At 41.1% G+C, this 22380-nt stretch overlaps 1 protein-coding gene across 1 annotated transcript in view; it reads left to right on the forward strand.

Moving 5' to 3' along the window:
• Positions 1-22380, forward strand: part of rngtt (RNA guanylyltransferase and 5'-phosphatase) — a 79322-nt gene that overhangs the window by 9524 nt on the left and 47418 nt on the right. The window contains exons 7-10 of the mRNA XM_070849097.1: positions 1450-1559; positions 2941-3042; positions 14599-14734; positions 18002-18073. Coding sequence (XP_070705198.1) covers positions 1450-1559; positions 2941-3042; positions 14599-14734; positions 18002-18073 — 420 coding nt within the window. The remainder of the gene's footprint in view (positions 1-1449; positions 1560-2940; positions 3043-14598; positions 14735-18001; positions 18074-22380) is intronic.

A 22380-nucleotide genomic window follows, 5' to 3' on the forward strand; every position in this document is an offset into this window, starting at 1 on the left:
ATCAGAGTCTGACTGGATTGCAGGCAGTCGGCTGTCATGAGGAGTAATGTTGAAGTCGGTTCAAAAGCAGAGAAAAGGTGGCACAGCAGCACAAAAAGCCACACCTCTATTGCCTCAGATTTAATTAAAAGATGATTGCAGATGCATTTCGGCCGTAGGCCTTCCTTGTTGTCTTAAAATCTGCTTAGATCAAACACTTGAGTGTAGATATGAAAAGTCGAAAGTCTACATGCGGCCATAGTCTGTGTTGGGAAGGTTTCTCCCATCCTGCTGGTTTATAGAAAGGGTTATGGGAGTCGGAGGAATCGGATTTCTGTCTCTGCTGGAACTCTGTGCACTGCAATATGTTCGAATATATCATGTTGTGGAGACGGTGTGTTCAAATATCTTGTTTCAGTTCGAAATCCAAAAAGATGGTCAATGCATCATCACACTGTGACATAGAAACACACTCAGACGCATTTGAGAAGCTTTTGCAAGAGGATGGTTGTTGGTTTTGCTCGAAAAAATGACAAATAGTGAAGTCTTTATCACAGCATTGCTTTTAAAGGAGACATAATGTGCTCGTTTTCAGGTATACTTCTTTCTTGCTCCCCTTCTTAAGTAAGAAATCTCAACTGTGTGTTATCACAGACGTTTAGTGAAAGATGGAGCAAGAGAAAAAGAAAGAGGGTGGTCTTTTGTCATAGTTTGAGGGTCTCCAGACGCACTGGGGGGACACATTTAATTTGAAAAGACATTAAAAATAATATGTCCTCTTTGAGGTAGATGAATGAGGTTAAGCTGCAGCCTAATGCATCATGTAATTCCCTCTAGGTCGAAAGGTGAGGAAGGAGATTCATACGATCATGATGGGAGTTTCCATTCTCTATGCAGCCATTCATACACAAAACGTATGCGCTAATGATACTTGGGCTGACATATTATCACACCACATCTGTTTCTGTTCTAACTAGCATATATTATCATATTATGCCACTTAGCAAGACTCATCTGGGCAGAATGAAGGGGAAAAGGTCATGGCAAAATAGAAATGAGTGAGATTAGGGAATGAGGAGGCTGAGCAGGACTCATTCTTAGTTGAAAAAGGAGTGCTACAGATGTCATCAAAGGTACGACTTGATGCATAAACATGAGTGCTTTAACTCCCCTCTCTCCTCACCCACTCACTCCCTTCACCCCTACAGAGTAACAGGGTTTATTAGGTGGATCCATGAAATGATTAAAGTGAGAGTGGTTTCAAAAGCAGGGAGGTCGAAAGGAAAGCTGGATTAATAATATTTCTACCTGTTGTCTCTGCCCAAGCTGATTCAGAAGTATGTTGAAGTATCGCCAGTATTTACAGTGGGGTTTTTTTTTCTTGTATGTGTAGGAGGATGTGAGTGTCTCCTTTAATTTAATTCAATTCAAGTTCAACCTTCTTTTTTTTTTTTTTTCTCTCCTCCCCAGGGTGCAGTGTTCCTTGAAGGCATCACAGTGAAAGGCGTCACACAGGTCACAACACAACCTAAACTAGGAGAAATCCAAAGAAAGTGTCAGGAGATGGCCGAGTGGGACAAGTAAGATCCTCCCTTTACCCCTGTGGGAAACCGTGTGTGTCTGCGTACACATGCGTGGGTGTACTGTACTGTGTTTGGAGTGACTCATTTGCCGTAAATCACCTTTTTTTTTTTTTTTTTAGATCTCGACACTGTCAGACAGGCGTCAGAGTCAAGAATAGATTTTCTTTTTCCCAGAGAAATATGCAGCTGCAGATCTACGACTGTGTGTTGTTACAGCCGTAGGAACAATTCATGCTGCCGTCTCCTCCACCTGCTGTTTCTAAACCAATACTCATCTTTAGATGTTCTATAAAATGTTCAATAAATAGATAAATGAATAAAATACAATGTTGATTTTACCTGTTTTCCCAAAACGGAACACCGGAATCAACCTAAAAACTAACCATTTGCATGCAAACATCCACCAACCAGTTAATATTTGAAATTATTTTAATTTGGCAGCATTATGTTTTATTCGTTGTTTCTCAATCTCTTAGAAGGAAGGAAACGATTGTATTTACATACATCATTACAGTACAGGAGTGTATTTATGGAGTGTATATTTGGATAGACAGTGTATCTTTTACCATGTAAGAGGCTCTAATAGTAGGTTATATTAAAGACGATATAGGAAGGAGACACTCCACTTAAGAGTCATTTCTTCTATCTGTCTCGAGGGCTTGGCCACTACCCCGCCCCTTTAAAAGACTAGCGGCAGGTCCTGAGTCTTCTCAGTCCAATGAGAGAAGTGATTGCAGATTAAGACAGATTCTTTTCCCCCATAGTCACAGAATTAAATATTTGGCACAGTTCTCACAGGTCACACATCTTCCCAACATTCTGACAATAAAGTGGCATTTTTGAGACAGACATATCAGGAGAAAATGAACTTTGTTTGAGACCTGCCTCTGTCTCAGCAACACACTCCCGCAACACAGACATCGTTTCTGGACCGTCTTTGATGGGAGGCAGTTGAACTACAGCGGTAGTCACTGACAGTAAATAGCACCATTGTGCATTTTAGCACCTGCTTAATATCAACCTACAGCTAACTGCAACCTGCATAGAGCAGAAATGTGAATTATGTTAAAATACCAAACCGCTGTTGCTCAGCACAGGTCAGAGTTAATTGACGTTAAACGATAGATTATTATTCATGCGCCGCACATCCCCATCTGCTTTCCCCTATCCGCATGATGCTCACAGCGCGGTGACCACGCCCACTCAGGAGATAGGAAGTGTGTACCATTTCATACCACTGGCACAGCTTGTGATGTGTCATCTTAGCGTGTCTGTGGTTATGTTTTAGGTTTAAGTGCGTGTGTCTCTAAGGGTTAGGCTTCATTTAGGATAATATTAGTGGTCGGTGTTGACGTGTGTGTGCTCGTTGTCGTTGCAGGTCTGGTTTTCCTGGTGCTCAGCCTGTGTCCATGGACAGGCAAAACCTTCGTTTCCTGGAACAGAATCCATACAAAGTCAGCTGGAAAGCCGACGGCACACGGTGGGTCTGTTGTTAATGGGCTTCCCTTACAATAAATGACCCCTTGTCTACTTATGTTAATACAGGTATTGCTCTTTGTGTCTCTGGCTAGACTGATTGTTCTCTCCTCTCATTCATTAGACTCTCCTATGAGAGTCAAAAGGAATGCATTAAATCTGTCTCCATGGGAATTGTCCATCAGTGTCCGATGTATCTGACGTTCTACTTCACCTTTCTGTGTAGTTAGTATTGCTCTCAGTCTTCAGTAACTTCACCTCTGCTTCTCATTAGGCTTTAATTACTGTATCGTCATCTTGCTAAGCATTGATGGTCATCGTGCCGCTGTGGAGATGTGAAATTGTAAAATGTCTTCATTGATGGAGCCACAGGCTTATTGTGTTTAATGTGGAATAAGATATTATCAACATTTCAGGGTGAATTTGTTGATTTCTCTTGCTTTACAGCTCTGTGGCTAAAAGCTAGTGCTGAGGGATAAAAAAAAAAAAAAGAAGGGATTTTAGTATTCCAGCAGTCTGCTATAAAACACCGTCTCTCTCACTGGTGCAAATGTGCAGTGCGCTGGTGAATATTTATGACTGCAGTCAATTTCAGAATTTCACATGTCGATGCTTTAATTTCCTGAGTGAGACCAGCAGAGCACAGATCGGGCCGCTGAACTAGATGCTGCAGATGTGTGTAATCATTGTTAGAAAGTTTTGCCCTTACATTTGTATGGAGAGTGACGCCGAGCTCTCCCTCTCCTGCCTCGGGCTCTTGTCCTTCACCCAATTCCCCCACCCACCCCAACTACTCGAAGAGTCTTTCTTAAGTCATGAGAAACAGACATAGACACGCACGCAGTACACTAGGCATGAGTCATCACTCACCTGCGTTACATTGAGGATATGATGTTGTACTTTGTTTTCAAATTCAAGCATTAAACCAGTAAAACACAAAGCTGAAGTTATAAAAACACGGATCCAAAAGATTCAGCGTCTTATTTCTAAGCATCAAAACAAGATCAGTAAATCCAGGCAAAGTAAGCGTGTGCCAAGTAAAGAACAAAGAAAAAACAAGAAACACACAAACTCTAAAATAACATTTTCCAATTGATTATGCTAAATAATTGCTTAAAAAACAATTTTCATGCAGAAGATTTGTACGTGGTTAATCTGTGGATGCAGACTGACCATGAGGTACAATCCATCTGGTCAGGTTTTGCCTCAAAGGATGAGGCTATTTTACAAAAGAATTAACTAGATTTATGTTAACTGTTTTAAGTGAGTGTCACGGTGCCACAGACAGGGCAGGAAAGTCCCAAAGAGACAGCCAAACACATTGTTGGTTAAGGTCCGTTAATGGATTTCGCTGACTAAAATAGAAAAGCAGAGCCTCGTTCTTAATTAGTTCTGAATAGTATTTGTAAACTGATATTGGTTTCACTGAGTGTTTGGAGTTTAGTTCTCTTAAGAGTCTATGAGCTCTGGCTCCGCTGTAGCCCATCTGTGACATAACCAGGCCCACCCAACAGAATAATTTTCGTCTCCCCAGAACATATTGTGCTTGAGTCAAATTGAGAGAGACTGATTTATTTAGTGTAATTTAATCTGTGTGTGCACGCGCGTGTCATGTATTTAGTCATGTTGTGGGTACAAATCTGTTTACACAGTCACTTCGTGGGAACCCTCCTTCCTTTTGAGGGCAAAATACATAATAAAAAATAATACATAAAAAAGAGTAAAGTTGGAGCCGAGCAGGTACAACAGCATAGAAAGTGTAGTCGCGTTAATGATTTTTGGGCTCTTAAAATACGTTTTCTCGGAGCTGTGAAACAACAGTGTCCCGTTGCAACATGAAGAAATACAGTATGTTTCCTAACTCCTTATAGAATATCTGCAAGTTCTTAAACTTTGCAGACACTCAACATAAACTTGGAGTCACTCTTATTTTCCTATCATGTGCAGACAACCTCAGAACCTCAAATTTGGCATATTCTTAAATGGCAAAAGGTTTGATTTGGCAGACAATAGCCTCTGATGATGTCGCTAAGGTGCCCATCTCCTCTTGGCGTCGGTGTTGCTTCTTTCTGCTTCGAGCCGATGGCAGAATTGTTCCTTTTTATGAGTTTTTTTTGGTTTTTTTTGTTTTTCACCGAAGACTGACTCAGAGACTATACAGCTTGCTTGACACAAGCTATAGGAATTTGCAGAAAGGATGGATGCAGTGTTATGGATATATGTCCAACTCTAGTCTCCTAGTGGTCTGGTAATAAGGTTGTGCTTTCATCTGGGGAAAGGCTACTCTGATAGGCACACGTTGATAGCGAAGCGTGTTTATTCTGTCTGTGAGGGACAGTCTGTTCATGCCCACGGCTGGTCTGTTATTACTTTGTTCTACTGAACTGAGAAATTGATCATTTTTATTTATTTTTTTTTAAAGCATGTGCTATCTCACTAGTGCCTCACCTGAACCATTGTGCTTTTTTTTTTTTTAATTTATCCAGCAAATGGCCACATCTTTCATACAATTTTGAGATTGAATTCACACAAAAGAGATGATATCAAGAGACAGTTTTGTTACCAGAAAAAGAAAATCCTGCATATTTTTTATGATTAAAATTCCACAGGTGTTGACAATATTGCAGCATTTCAGACTGATGGAGAAACACCAGAAAGGTTCTTCTGGAGTCTGTAGATAGAAACAAACACTATACAAAAGTAAATAATTTCCACTTTTAATCACCATCTCTTGGGTTTAATTAATCCTGAATTTTATCTAATGACGAAAACATACACATTATGATTCTGAAAATAGCTGTAACACGAGGAGGATTTGCAAAGCATTAGATAAGATGAATGAGTTTGGGTTTGTACATTTTCAGCAAGATTTACCGATTAGTGCAGTGTGATCTCCATTTGTCATTCTTGCCACGCACTGCATAGACTGCTCAGAAATTTGTATTAAATGTCCTACTTTCTAGCTAGGGGCATATTTAAGACCTGAAATGGAGTTTTAAAAGGGAAATTTATTCTTCAAGGTGGTTTGGGAAGATTTTTCTCTCTTGCATATTGCTATATGCATATTGGCTCTCATTTAACTATAACACATTCAGAATCCCTCCAGGTTTCCTTTTGTTACTTGGGTGAAGATAAGAAAGTTCCCCACTCTAATGCAAGTCATTTTACTTTAAGAATAAGTCACTTGCTTTATTTCATACAAAGGCATAATTTTTGCAGGAAAAAAACCCAAGCAAATGCGTTAATTTTTAACAACATCAAACACTTTGACTGACTTCTTCTCAGTCCCTCGCACGACTGCAGCCTCTTCTTAATGGCCACCGGGCAGTGCATCAGCAATCCTGACGGTTAAACTGCCTTGCTCAGTAGCACAACAACGGACAATAAGGTGGCAAAGTATTGAACCAACCCCTCTTACCTAACAATATTATGCAGCCCTCCCTGATGCACAGACCAGTGAAAAACAGTGGGAAAAAAAACGCCACTGCCTGCTGTCTGCCAAGACGACAGCTTCTAATGGGCTTTGGAAAGGACAGCAAAATCAGTTGATTTGCCAAGAGGGGAAACACAGGCTGAGTTGGGGTTTAATCAACTTGTTGCTGAACCTTCAGTAAGGGCTAGATTGGTCTGAGCTCCTGAGAAGAGGAAGAGGGGCCAATTATATCTTTGGGACTTTGAACAAACAATGCTGCTCAACTTGGACTTTGACTTGAAAATTAAGACAGCCAAAGTCTGTCTTAAGTCCAGTTCTTCTGACAAAGTCCTCTCCCATCCCTCCCCAACCACCACTTAAAATGAGGGAACAATAATCCAGTGCTCTCTTGAATGTACCAGATCAGATCTTTTGAGTTGAAATAGCTGTTTTCTGTTCGTTGACTGGTTATTTTCAGAGCATTATTCCTTTTGTTTTACGCTGTCTGTTACTGAATTAATTTATGATCTATAACCCTGCTTAGTGGATCGCAGTACACCAGACTGCACCAAAGCTCTCTGCATTCCTATCGGGTTGGTATTGTTGCTCACACTCGTACTGCGACTTTATACATCAGTGGCTCCAAATGGCAACAAGAATGAACACGGGACAAATTTCAGCGCACACAAGTAGAAACTGTGTGGCAGGGAATTTGTAAACTGCAGTACTGCACATTTATGTTTACCAGTACACCTGCTCTGTAATGCTTTATAACAAAGAAACCACACAGACGTGAGTTGCAAAAGCTCTAGTGTGGGTTAACAGAGCTTTGTTGAGCACACAGTAACCTGCTGTTCAGGAGACAGTTTGCACGTCTCTACATCTCCTACTTATTTGCCACTGTTCGTTGGTAGAAAACTGGGCCAAAGCAAGTTTAGACCCAACGTTGTTCACGTATTCTATTATTTTCCTCTAGTCTCTTCTCAAATTTGGTTAAAATTTTGTTTGAATCTTACATCAGGGTTTGGTTATGACTAGCTTATTAGTTTTTTAAGTGCTTGTCTTACTTTTTGTTTATCTGACCAATTTTGTTACATTTAAACATGGAAGGCACTGATCCTTGTTGGAGGTCGGGATATTAACTACACATGTATTTGCCAAATCGGTGGCGCAAATATCAGATTTATGCTTGATTGGAAGCCTTTACAAGACAGTTTTTGTTTTTACGAGAGAATAGACTTCAAGGGTGAAGAATAACCAGTTGGTTTGGCAAATAAAAGTATGGTTAACTTTCTCGTCTCTGAATTCAGAACTCAGGACCATTTCCCACACAGTGAATAAGACGGCCCCTAATTGAGCCAACGCCAGAGTTGCTTTTGGTTAAACTGGGCGAGACCCTCAATGTGATTTGTCTTTGCTAAGATAGTTGTGGTTTTAACAAAGAAAAAAAATTATCTTGTTCAAAAAATGTCCTAACAGCGCCACATAAAACAGGGATGTAGTTAGTGTCACATGTAGTATGTACTCCAAAACACACTTTTGAATCTTAACTTTACGCTTTCTAAAGGACAACCTGGCCTTCCTGATTATAAGAGAGCAGTCCTGCTCGCTGACGCACCACTAATGATGTGCAAAGCTGCTGGATCTGATCTGAGACCCCCCCTGGAGCTCAGCTGCTCTCAGTCATGCCACGGGACCAGACTGGCAAAGCCCACACAATGGCCGTCTGTGCCTCATTAGGGCTAAAGTGCCAAGGGGATGGGGCTCAGCGATGACGCTAAAACCTGAGGCTCACATCGCCTGTCAGGGAGACGGGAGGGGAAAGCAGGCGGGGATACACACTTGTGTGAATAAAGGATCACATTAGATTGAATATTTTCTGATTGGACATGAAAAGGGAGTACAGTGCAGTCTGCTGTTCCCCTAACTTCAGAGAGAGGGAGAGATGAAGATGAAGGAGAGGACCTCTGAGAGTTGCACAGCGCTAATGGTCTCCCTCTGCTTTCTTCTGAACATACTTGACAGTGTTAGTTATGGCTAACTGGCCAATTAGACAGCAGGGGAACCACTTCTGCTCAGTGCAGACCTGTTGTGTCCTCACTGGTTGACAGATCTTCTCTGTTGTGACACATCTGTTTGATCTTCTCCGACACTGGTCCCACTCTGAGATGAAAGACACCATCCATTTGCACCAGAGGATCGCCCTTAACTGTGGGAATCGTCATTTGCCTAAACTGAGCCATCCGGGCATTTCCTGTTCACGTCCTTATTGCGTACAGGCTTCATTGCCTTTACGTCTTTTCAATGCCTTCATTGTTTCCACTCCCACCCTGACAATCAAAGTGCAGCTATGTCTGGCCCACTCACCACTTTCTTGCTTCTCCTCGCACATTTTTTGTTTCCCATGCTGTTTGTATTATGTTTGTATGTAGTATTTAAAGGCTGGTGTTTTGTTGCTCCGAGCTCTCCGAAACTCTTTTAACTGAAGCGGGTTATGATTATCACTTTCCTTGGCCAGTGTGCTTGAGAAGCATTTAAGTATAATGGGAATAATTAGGTTGTATGTCTAGCTTCTCACTCCCCTCGCCCCAGAACAAAAGGCTTCATTGAAATGATCATCAGCTAGCTGTAAAGGGAGTGGCATCTACCTACACATTTATTCCAGGAGGTGCAGCACAATGTTTATCAAAGACAGAAGCCTTTTGTGAAGTCGATGGTTTAGCTCTTCTCTCATCCCAACCCAACTTCATTTGGCATTACAGCAGTAACTGCATATTCACAGCTGTTTTGAAAACAGACACTGAAAGAAGTAATTACTTCAGAATTCAATAGTAATTTTCCACCATGCTGTGCCTCAAAAATGATAGACACAGTGGAAAAAGAACTTTGTGTTTGTCTTTTTTGTCCCAAAAAGGAAAATGACGAGGGGAATATAAACAAATAATTCATTTCTTCTATGATTTCTCTTTTATTAGTTGTAATGCAAATGTAACAATATGTCCTTATGAGAACCCAAGTATGTGCCTGAGAAACTGAAATTTCACTTTTTCCAAGTATTGTTATTGATTCTCAACCATGACTTAGGTCAAAGTGTAATTACACCTGTCAGCTGACCCTACCGTGGCTCATTTACTTGGCGTGTTGCATTTTGGCTTCATGAAGCTAAATTGTCATTATTATATAACTATTATATTATTATATGCTATACTACAGCGGAAATGACTGGTGGATCAACAGAAATGACTATTCTGGTTTCAGCTTCTCCAATATAAAGATTTCTATGATATCATTGTAGATTGGACGAAATGACCAGGTTGAACACATCAGCTTGGCATCCCGGGGTGTTTTGGATATTTTCTAACAATTGAACAAATTGTCAATTCATTAATTAAACGCTAATCAAAACCAATTGTAAGTTGCAGCTTTGTACTATAAAATATGTTTACCTTTTCAGTACGGCCCTCCTAAAAGGCTCAGTGCTGTCAGTGCAGACTTTTGTTAGCTGGTGTAGTATTCTGCACAAATTCATTCTTGGCAGCTTGTCAAGTTTCCCACTTTGAACCAGCTGGTAGCGATGGCATATTTATTACATCTAATCCCTTTGTGATGATGGCGGAGAGTCACAGCAGGTATGAGAAAAGCATAGCTTTGTCAGTGGGGAAGACATTAATCTCTAGTCCATCTCTATCATCTTTGTCTTTCTTTTCCCAAAAAGTGTGCATCCATCCCTTTAGCCTGTCTCTCCGAGCTTCTCTATTTGACTTTGTATCAAGACTTTCTACCAGTTTTATGCAGTTGTCACTGCATAAATTCCCTAATGCGTTAAGGATACAAGATAATTGGCCTCCGTCAGTGGCATTGATTTGGAAACTTAACCTTTGGAAATGTAGCAGGACTGCATTTGCTCATTAGGACGTTAGTTCATCCTGCTTCATTCACCTCCTGGTATTTTGTGTTGAAGAGCAGCAAGGCAGCCTGCAGATGTAATTGGGTTCATAAGAGGCTTGTAATGAGGCCACCAGATTGCTAAAAATGTACATTTGTTTAATTTATTTATTAATTTATCTTCACAGTCGAGTCATGTATACTATTATCAACTCCCCCCCACAACAGAATGCCTCAAAAGACTTTTACAATTCTAAATCAGCTCTAGACTAACTAATCAACCTGAAAACAAAATGATTAACTTCAGACATTGCTGAAACAATCAGTCAATTAATCAAATGGTTGATGAACAGAAAATTCATGAGGAACATTACAATAATGGGTCTTTTATCAACTATGAATTCCAGACATCATCAGCGCACAATAGTCTTATAAATTTGAACTGTTCAGACGATAGAAGATATTTTTATGATGTCACCTTGGGAGAAGAGATTTCAATGACCATTTTCACTTCCTTTCTGACTTCATTTAAATAATTAATTGATATATTGGAAGAAAAAAAAACAGTTTAATAACGGAAACAATCCTGTGTTGCTCCTTTTTTAATACAACGTCTTATGGAAGTTCATGGAGCAGCTTGTTCAGATTTAGACCTTTTTAGGACTTTTAATGGTGACCGTAATTCCCCTTTTACTCATGCAGACTCAAGGAGTCAAAGGGTCTCTCCTTGCTCTGACAATACGGAAGCTTCCGAGTGTATTTAGCGTTGAAGGATGGCTTCTCGTTTTTCAAGTCAACACTCCCGTACCCATATGTAAATTGTTCACTGTAATTGTTCCTCCTTTCCATACTGCCAGTGAAGAGACTCCAATCTAACGTGATCCCAGTGTAAGAAACGCTGCTGCTGTGTGTTAATTGGCCTACAGCTCTGGGGTTGTGCAGGGTATGCTAATATTACAGAAGCACATGGTGACATTCGTTACGTCCAACAACATTTATATGGAAATAATGATTTGTGTCAAATCTATATACTTTTCAGAGGAACATAAATGCACGCATCCCAGTAAATTACAGTGTTAACAAATCAGTTGGATAAAGATCTTTCAGCAGTTACTGTTGCAGGCCATTCTGGAGGATAACACAGAGGCAACAGTGATGGCTGTGTTCTTTTTTTTTTTTTTTGGGTGTGGCCCATCTTTTCAGCTTGTCTTTGGAAGTCAACAGAAGGGGGGATCAAGGATTTTGTCTGTTTGCTGTCCCTCATTTGAAATTGCCAATCATGTCTGCCAACTCGGTGATCAGCCGACTCCACTGATCAAACAATAAGCATTTGGTGTGAATGCTTTGTTTGCGCTCGTGCCTCACTGGATATTATTCAGGACTATTATATTTTGTCACCAAGCCTGTGCGTTTTAATATGATCGCTTTTCTCCATGCTAGGACTAATAAACTGACAAATAACTCATCTAGCATAGTTTGATTTAGCCCCAATCAGACTGAAACATTACATCAAATGCCTCATATTAGACTAGTCTTTATTAAGCAGCTCATGCAGAGGAGGGTGATTGCTTGAAATCGTAATTGGGTTTCAAATCATTTGAAGGACCACTGTCCTGATGGGGTGTTAATATTATAACAGATCAGCTCATATGGCTGTTAAGAGATTACGTTTACAGCCTACACCTCCAAAGAAAATTATGCCCCAAAGTAGAAAATATGAGTTCACGGCTCAAATGTGGCCACATGATATTTGAAATCATTCCCCCTCCGCTGGCGTATGTCTGAGAGCAGAGATGGAGGTATAAGGCTGATGGAAGTCTAAAAGGCAAAGCGAAAAGGTCTTAATGTCTGGGCTTCATGCTCCAGCAACCTGGCACACCTGTGGGCATAATATAGAGGAAGAGTGGAGTCAAATTAATAGCAACTCAGATTCTCATATCGTGACCCAAGCTGGTGAGCTGCCCTATTTTGACAGCTATTTTACCAGTTTAACAGTCACTGGTCTCAACCTGTTTGAATCTTCCAGTCAAGTGCACTTGTGGATGAAAAAGTAATTTTGCGGCAATCTTTTGGGGTTTCTTTATTGAATCTACTTACTTTTATGGAAGCCAAAAACAGGGAAATACAGAGTAAGATGGAAAAACAGTCAAGGCTTTGCAGTCTAATGCAGTCGGATCCTAATACCAATATGGTATGACCCCAGGGATGAGCGCCCAGACAAAATATAATATTTGAATATTTAACAATGTTTTTTATGCTATATATTGTAGAACTGCTGCAGTGGATAACACGTGTTGTTGTCAAAATGATTTTATAGTTACTAATGATTGCTACAGAGCGTCCTTTCAGTAAATTATTTATTATGTTACTGCAGAAGCTGAATTTGTAGTAGACTGCAGAAATGATTTTTTTTTTTTTTTAATGCTTGCTTAATCTTAATCTCACCTGCAAAGGCTGGCCACGGATTAGTTGAGCTTTGTGCTCATGCAAACAAATCGCCTAACAACCGGATGTATGCAATTTGCAGATAGAGTAATCTTCTAGTAACGACTTTTGGTGTTTGTGCAAGGCAAGTAGGGACAATTGTAATTCATTTTATGACAACTTATTCACAGTTCATAGTTTAGTTAATATTGCCGATATTGCTGTTTTAGTATCAGAAATCCACCTGTATCTATGAGAGGTACTTAGTACAGGCTATTTATTTATTTATGTATTTATTTATTGTGGTGTGCACTACAACCACTCAGCTACCAAGGCACTCATCAAAAAAGCTCTCTGTTTGCAATGATAGTTCCCATAAAGCACAGCAAGATAAAAGGAAAAGTGGTTGCTTTGGTAATGTGTTGTAATTGGCTCGTATCAGTTAAGATAATCTTTCTTCTTTTCGCAGGCATGATAAAAGCTCTTACGCCTTCACCTTTTTTGTTTCGTCTGAACTGAACAAAACTAATTTGCATTAGAGGCTTACGCGTTCTTTGTTGTCTTGTAGGGCTGAGAGGAACCGAAATCTCAAGTGTTGTCTCTCTTTGCTCACAGCAATTCAGCGTTAAAGTATGATTACCATATTAAGTCCTCCAAATAAACTAATTAATTAGAAAATTATTGGCATTGTTGTTTGTCTGGAGGAATGAAATGTCAGCAGAGCAGCGTTTAAGTGTCACAAGGGCCATACTTGTTGATGATGATCCCAAAGAAAACCATCCAACACACTCCGGCTGAAAACGAAAATTTAGCTGAATCAGTTGAACAAAATGCTTTTTCTCCCCTAATTTTATGCTGATACATCATATACTTATCATTTACTTACCTCATGCAGTGGGGAATCTCTATGATCCACAAGGTGAGGGTCACATGACACGTGGCCAGCTTGCATCCACTTGGTCCATAGAACAATGTAACAGTCAGTGAAGAAGCGCTTATAACACAACTGTAACTGTACAGTGAATCTTGTTAATCAAACTGCTGTCTTTCTTTACTTTTCACTTTTATTGGTCTTTGACAAATTGTAATTTGAATGTAAATAATGCAACCAAAGATTTGTGGCACGCTAACAATATTCCACGTGAAAACGCATTTTCTCAAAGCGCACAAAACACATTTTCTAAGCTTCTAACTTTGAGTAATGGGGTCCAACATGAACACGCTATTTTCTGCCAAACAATTTTGTTTTTCACATGAGAGATTCCAGAGGACGGTGGGTTGTTTGTTCACTGTCAATCAGATTCCTCATAAATAATACCTAAAGATGTTTTTTCCTACTTTGATTGTTGCTTATTGAGTTGTGAATATTTAATGTTGTAAAGAAGTACATGGCCACGCTTACAGGAGCTTTAAGGATCCCTTCTATATAAATTATTTTTCCAATATCCGTACAGTGTTACAGATCACAGAATATCCTTTTATTATTGTGTGGGTCTCTCTGTTCACATGGTCTAGTCGGTGAAATGTCAGTTAATAATGAGGGCACAACTTCACGCATTTATAATATATTCAGGAAAAAGATGATAAACTTAATTTTCCCATGGAAATGTATCTATTAATTAATAAAAACTCAAAAAACATTAGCAAACCCAGAGCCTGTAAGATATCACTGTAATAATACAGTAGCTTGCACAGCCAGTAAACAGATTCACTTGGGTAGCAGCGGTGCTAGCTCATAGCGGTCCATTGAGAGTCTCTCTAGCGGAGTGACCAGAGCCAATATAACCTGCTACTTTTTCTAATTCCAACTACATAACGGTCCATCCTCTTCTCCCACAGGTACATGATGTTGATCAACGGAAAAAATGAAGTGTTCATGATCGACAGAGACAACACAATCTTCCACATAGCGAACCTAGAGTTTCCTTTCCGGAAGGATCCACGTGTCCACTTAGCTAATACTTTATTGGATGGGGTAAGTCACTGTTCTTCCTAATACTTTCTTCCTTTTTGATTGTATTGTAATGTGCCACGATAGCTTCTCTTGCCGCTTCCTGAAAATCCCATAAAGGCGTCCCGTTTCCGCCTTGACCGGAATTGCACGCCCCGTCCATCTCCGACCTTATAGTATCCACATCACGCCCCACGTGCTGCCACGTCTTGCAGATAATTGACATCAGTCGCCAAACCTTAGGTCAAAGACCAACATGTTTCACTGCGATGGCAGAGCCTGTCAGCCTACTTTGACAGGAAAATGATCATCCATGTCCTGGAGAAATGACTAATGAAATGGTTGGGAGTTTTTCCTGCCACTGTTGCCTCTCTCTTCCACACTGTGTTGTGTTGTAATGCTCAGCAGTGTGCTCCCCGGGGTGGTGGCAGGGGTCGCTGACTTATCCTCAACCTGTAATACCAGGCTCAGACTTTTATTGGCATGTTTGCGCCGCTCAGGTCACACAGGTCTCGGCTCCCGGCCCAGCGGCAGGTGCACATGCATGAGTCATTATCACACTCCCCAACTGAAAAAACGCAGGCAAGGAAATCGCTGAATGTGGATGGAGTCAGCCGAGGTTTGATTAGAACGTCTGCCAGTGTTTGGTATTCCAGCACCGGAGATAGATAAGTCACCTGTGATTGTTTGTGTTTTGCTCGCGGTCTTGTTTTGTCGAGAGTTGAGCGATTTTATGTAAAACATGTTTGAGCTTCCTGTTGGCTTAACAGTTGCTGACTGATGCGGTGAATTTAGTTCCCTCACCCAGACAGGACATGTAATTGCGGCGTATTAGTGTTCCTTTGAAGGATGTGTGTGTTTAGATTGCTACAAGGTTTGTTTTGACGCGCGTTTTATTCATCTGTTGATGCTTCTGGCCCCTCGGTTCAGAGAGGCTGTGTTTGGCTGTTTACGGTGAGCCCCGCGCAAGCCCAGCTGTGTTGTTTTGGTATGTTTCATCTTTAGCCTGAAGGCACTGGTCTTTGTCTTAACATGCTCTTTCGTAGTACAGTTTTTAATGAGCTTTACATCAGCTTGAGTTTCGATATTGGACAAATGCACAATGTAGATTGAATTCCTGGCAGTTTCCTTTGGTCACATTAATGTATTCATCAGCTGCTGTCTGTCTGTGCAATGGTTCAGTGCACCGCATGCATAATGATGGCAGCCTCCAGGAATGACATCATTTCTCCCCTCCAACCCCTCATACAGTACTCTGCATGCCTCCCATCCACTCCCTTTTCAACTCTTTACCAATGAAAGTTGATGTTTGGTCCTTTGTTCTGCCTGATATGAAATAAGTCACGTCAGTCGGCAGGGATGCACGTTGCATGTAATTGTTTTGATTTATGATGGTTGATGGATGTAACACAGCACAAAATGACATCCAACACTGTTGCCAGTGTGGAAGCTGCTGCTCTTCAGTTTACTGTGCTGTGAGCTGTTTGATAAGTTCCAACTTTTAAGGTTGAGTTTTGGACCACTAATCGCAGTATGTAGCGATGCTTTCGGGAGTAGATCCTCATTGTGTTTGCACTGAGGCGACACAACACTCATCCCTTCCTTCCGTCAGTCATTGTCGGCTGTAATGTGTAAAAAAAAAAGCTAAACAATGAGTCCGTACATGCAGTGAGTTCCTGCAGGGAGAAGGGACTTGTTTGATTGACAGACAGTTGTTTTGCACTGTTACAGTGTCTGACTGTGATAGCCGTCCCAATCCCACTTTAGCTCCACTAGCCCCACCACTCAGACTTCCTCCTTCAGTCATCCCTCCACAAAGCTTTGGTTTGTCAGTACGTTGATATTTTCCTACATGTTCCCTCTGGGAATCAAAAACTGGTTTCCATCCACATTGAAAAAAGTCCAAAGTAATTAATAAGAACAAAACTAGATAAGCACAAAACAATATTTGTGTGGATAAATGTAGAGGAAAGAACTGTAATCAGCACGTCCTTTTATCTGGCTATTTTGAAAACACAACAGTAATAGTAACTTACTTTAAGTTATATAAAAAAGTGTGTGTGTGTGTATACATACAGTGACCATATATAGTAGGTGTGTTTAATGAAAAATAATAGGTCCCAGTGAGAGAACTTAAGTATTATATCTGCTAAACAGGACTGGAGCTTACCAGCATTCAGCACAGATGGAACAGCAGTAGCTTAACTGTAATGGTCACACAGGCCCAGTAGAGAGAAAATCCTGCCTGAGACCACGATATGAAGGAAATGAAATGAAAATGGTGCATCAATCAGCAGTGCCAGTAATCCAGGCAAAAACGATGCTATATAAACAATGAGCTGACCAACAAGCTGGCCTGATCAGTACAGCAGAGTCCCAAGAACTCTGATAAAGCCAATCAAAATGTCAACTTCTCCAAAACAATGCACACCTCCAAATGATCCAAATTAATTCCGTTCTTTTTGACTGTTGATTTTAAATACCGCCATGACACCACCATGTTTATTCATTTGGCCGAAAAGGAAGCAGAGTGGCAGTACGAGTGTTTCAGTTCTGAAATACTGTTTTTGCCTAATAGGCGGCTCGTTACCTGCGACTCTCTTACCTGTCAGTTACAGCAGTAGAGCACAGTTAGTCACCTAAATATTTTATGAGGGGAATGGGAATAAATATAGTTCTCTCAATGTAGTGCTTCACTCTCAAATGAATGCCAGATAAAGCAATAGAGATGCAACCCCACGTTCACTCGCACTACCTCAGACGCGGTGATGCGTGTTCCTCTGGCGTCACCACACCGCATGGTTGTGTAACAGTTCTTTGAAAATGAATCCTGTTGGGTGTGCTACTCCACCGCAACACCTGACTCTCAACTTGAGAGTCTTGCATAATGGATGTGCAGAGCTATTTCTGCTACATGTCCTTCTTCTCCAGACCCCACCCCACCCCACCACACACACACACACACACACACACACACACCACATTCCCACCTCCCCAATTCCTTGCTATCCTTCCCATTGCTGCAGGCATCTCCCTCTCTGAACATACATCCCCCTGAGAGCACTCCCTCCCCTGTGTCCAGCTGTTAGTTTCCATCCTGCATAACTAGTTTCAAAGGGGAACCATTTCTATGTGCTGCAACATTAAGACTGCCCAGATAAGGTTTTTTCTTTTTATATAGTTTGTACATCGTCTTCACCCAGCCTTATCTTTACCTCAATATGTATGTCTCTTTACCTCTTTTTCTCTCCGCTCACTCTCTTGACCCGACTCTTGTCTTTATCTCTGCAGGAGATGATCATCGACAAGGTGAATGGTCAGCCCGTCCCCCGCTATTTGATATACGACATCATCAAATTCAATGTGAGTAGCCGGGCCATTTGAGAATCTGTTGCCTTTCTTTTGACCTATCACTCCTGAAAACCTGCCAGATCAAGATGTCAGTCCGAATAAACAAGCATCGCACTGGAAGCATGCCGCTAACACTGTGGTCTGCCAGCGGCTCCCTCTGCCCTATCCTCTTTACTCACCGTTAACAAGGGTCCGGTTCAGCAGAGGAAACTGTAATTTTTGTTGTCGTGGTGTGTCAGCAGTTGGTAGCATGTATAGTCAGAGCAAAGTGCGGGCTGTGCGTCAGGGAAAAGCATTGACGTGGAATGGGATTTGCTTATCCCGAAACCTGCAAAATCAAATTCCCGGTTGGGTCCCTTCAAGGCTGCACTATAACTGGAAGCGGAGCAGTGTTCATCCAGGCTCTGCAGTATTTGTCCAGGGATGACGACGTTCGTCAGTGTGCAAGCTGGAGAAAAGAGCCCCGCCAGTGCTTGACCCCACATCCTCTCACGCACCGGGCTTTACTAAAGCCCGACCTCACCCACCACACTGGGGCTGAACTGTGTCTCGACACATACTGAATATTTGCAAGCAAGATTTTTGTGCTTTTACTACTTAAATAGGTTTTTCTGAGCTCCACTGACCTATTTTTTGATAAAAATTTTGTCAAACGTCAACCTAAAACCTTTAACATTGTATGTATCATTGTATTGGGTTTAAGTGAACCTGAACAGTGTACAAGCACCATCATTGGGTAGCAATAACTGCCCTGGTGCTGCTGTACATGTAAAATGAGCTTTTATATATGTGTAAGAGCACGTTTTTCCTGTTGTATTATTTTGACTCTGCCATTTTTCTTGAGCAGCCTGAGGTCAACATTACAAGGCCGTTAATTGCTAACACTCTTCCAATCTGTAAATGAATTCATCCCTTCGGCCAAACTGTGTGCTGCTAATGGCAAACATGCAGGGCCCAGAAACAAATGAGCCTACAGTTTGCCCTTAGCAAACCCCCACGGTCTTCCTCATAAGCTTCCTCAAAACTTGATGAATGCCTCGGGATGAAGGTGGGGTGGTGGTGGTGGTGGGGGGGGTTACTTCAGCCATTATGTTTGTCTGTCGCCTCCTTTTCTACATCGATCAGAGGATCACCACAAGCAAGCAGCTCAATAAAGGCTCCAGTGGCGAGGGGAACATCTTTGTGAGATGGTGCAGAGGTTAGCAGCTCCACATGACTCCCCCCTAGCCATCAGTAAGACGCTGTTGTATCGATTCTAGCTGGCCATTATTAGCCCTCTCCGTTATTTGTGGTGGGCTGCACCTTTGCACTGAGGCTCCATCCTGAGACTGAGGATGGAAATGCAGCAGGAGGGAGAACCTGCCACCTGCAAGGCTCATGCCCCAACGTGACACATTACTTGTTTGGAAAATCGGGTGAAGCACAGCGCTGGGATTCTTTTGATTAGAGCATGATGAGAAGTGTGTGTCCTCTCACCATGATGGGTAATATATTTGTGAGTGACGGGTCAGAGTTGACGTAGTTCTGTGGATTTTGATGGAGATAAATGATTTATATCAACATATACTGTACTGTTCATCATAGAGCAGTTGATATTCCTGGTGATCCCTCAGTGTGTTGTTGTGTCGCGTGCTGATGTGTACAGTACCTCTTCAACCATGTAACTGATTGACCCAGACTTTCACCCTGAGTCATGGAGTGAATTTTCTATTTCTGCTCTCGCTATAAAGTATAAAAAGCCTTTTTATGTTTCCTTGGAAAGTTGTCACTGCTTGTCACTCACTGTCAGCTCCCCCACTGTGGGGGAACTGACGAGATGTAATGAAAGCACGACAACAATTACACATATGTCCTTAATTTTCAAGTAACTGTAGAAGGCTATTATCTTGAAATAAAACTGTGGAACCATGCAAGTGACATCCCCATATATGTCCTGACACTTTGGCAGACCTCGCTGTCTTTCATCTCGACAAAATAATCTCGCTTCAGGTGCAGAATTAGATGAGATAATTGACTCAATCAGATTAAAAGCCGAGCAGAACCGAGTGCTTTTAACGCTCACCTCAGGAACCTCATCTGTTGAGGTGTGACTGCTTTACTGACAAGCAGCTCCATTCACTTCTGCTTGAGAAGCTTGGCTGCAGGTATGGTCTGTAGCTCTGCGGGGCATTCCACCCTAAGAATAGTCCCAGGGCTGCATTCAAACCAACGGTAGCATCACGCTGATGACACATGGTAGCTTCTCTGCAGTCACATCTCACCTGCAGTCTGCTGACATATGGAGCACACTTTAAATTTCTGCTCCTGCAGTGCGTTACACTGAGTGTATCTATTAAACCAATGCTAGTAATGAATGTCACTTACAGCAGAGGATGTACGTGTCAATAGATAAACACTCTGCTGCTCGGTGGTCTCTAGCTAGTTATAGCCACTAGTGGCTAACAATGACTTTGTGGTTAACCTCAGTCGCTTTAATTTGGTCATAAATCACAATACATCCAAGCCTCTCTGCTGGGGCTTTCATCTGCATTTTACCTTTAATTGTGCCATCAGTCTCCACCTTCATTTCCATGTTGTGCATGTGGTTGAACATGTGGGCATTGATTAAGGAAAAATTGGAGGTTATTATGTGGATGATTGTATCTGTGGTGTATTATATCTGAAGAGGCAGCAGTGCTCTCTACAAACAATATAGCATGAAAATTCAACATAAAACACAGGAAGTGTTGTGCACTGCACTTTCTGTAGAATACTGATATACTCGATTATCACTCAGAAACAACAACCACTGATGCACATGCCTTAAATTAGTACAGTCCCCCCCCCCCCAAAGAATGCAATCCTTTTCATGTTGTTTTATTGGATTGATTATAAGAGAATAGTGAAACATATTCAGTGTTTGAGATAAAAATAGTTACGCATTTGATTTTCTGTTTTTTTTTTTTTTCTTTCTCCACAAATTATCATGCAACCTCTTAAACCTGTTTGAAACATGAGGATCTGACAGCTCTTTGCCATATGTAAGATTCATTTTGCATTTTTCATGCTGCCTCTGAACTCAGTCTGAGAGATAAGCCCGGCTGGGCATTAACTCATAAAGGAGCAGGAACAGTTGGATCTTGCTATATAACTAAATAGACTGTCGTCATAAATTGTGGCCTACAAGCTGCCAGTTTACAATTGTAGACACAAATAAAGTCTCTTCCGAAGCCAGAGACCAGAAAGAGCCCAGCTTATAATGTAATATGGTGGAAAAGGATGGAGGCTCTCCTTTGGGTAAGTCTCATTTTTTGAGATTTTGGGTCTAGAAATTAGTATTTCAAGCAAAAAGCTGCTTTCTAGCTTTGGAACAGCCCTTAATGTTTGCACTGACAAGATCTTCTGGCTTTAGAGGAGCGCTGCTGTGTTCAGACTGACCAACACCACAAGAAAAACGGGACAGGAATTGAATGCTTGAAAGTCCTGTCCCTCCCCATGATAGCATGACAGGGAGTAAATCAATTTTGCTTCAAAATGGTGCTTGTGCATTATGGCTTCATGATGCAAACAGATATAACATGTTATAGTTATATAAGCAGTTTTAGGCAAAAACTAAAAGCCTCTGTTTTTGTTTTGAAAGGGAAGCTGCATATTAAGCTTCTGTTCATGGTCTCCATGTGAATTTTCTTGCTTGCATTTAATGCCATTTACTCCAAATTATCACAGCTTTCAACAGTATTCCCCGCACTGTCAGTTTTTGGAAAAATACTGCTGTTTTGCTGTGTTTTTGAGTTCATCCTTCAACACCTTCAGCCTCTCCAGCCTCATGCTGTAGAAGGCTTCATTTCTGATTCTGCAGCCCTCCAGTGTTAAATATTAAATGTATGTTGATATATAGATTTTTAATGCAATCAATTCAGGTTACCCATGATGGTGATCAACTGAATTGTACCTTATTGGACTTGATACAATCTTTGACTGTCCCTTTTTATGATGGATGCATCTGTAGATTAATGTTCCATCATATACAGCAAATTTTCACAGGTTTGTTTAATAGACTGGCACAAGATGCATGTGTACATGTAGATGTACAAGTACATGTGTAATATTTCAGGAGAGATGTCCTGAGGCGATCTACACTATCAGTATCCGGTTCAACTGAGGTGTTTCTTTATAGATTAGTATCAGTTCTATCAAGTATGATCTATTGCTGTTGCTTGTCAAAAATGGTGCGTTATGTTGAGTTGAAACGCTCTGGCCTTGTCTTTGATTTGATTTATTAGACAATTTCATTTAAAGGAAAACACCAGTTCTGCGTTAAGTGTTAACATAAAGGAAAA

Source organism: Pempheris klunzingeri, chromosome 18 (assembly GCF_042242105.1).
Source record: "Pempheris klunzingeri isolate RE-2024b chromosome 18, fPemKlu1.hap1, whole genome shotgun sequence".
Lineage (NCBI taxonomy): Eukaryota > Metazoa > Chordata > Actinopteri > Acropomatiformes > Pempheridae > Pempheris > Pempheris klunzingeri.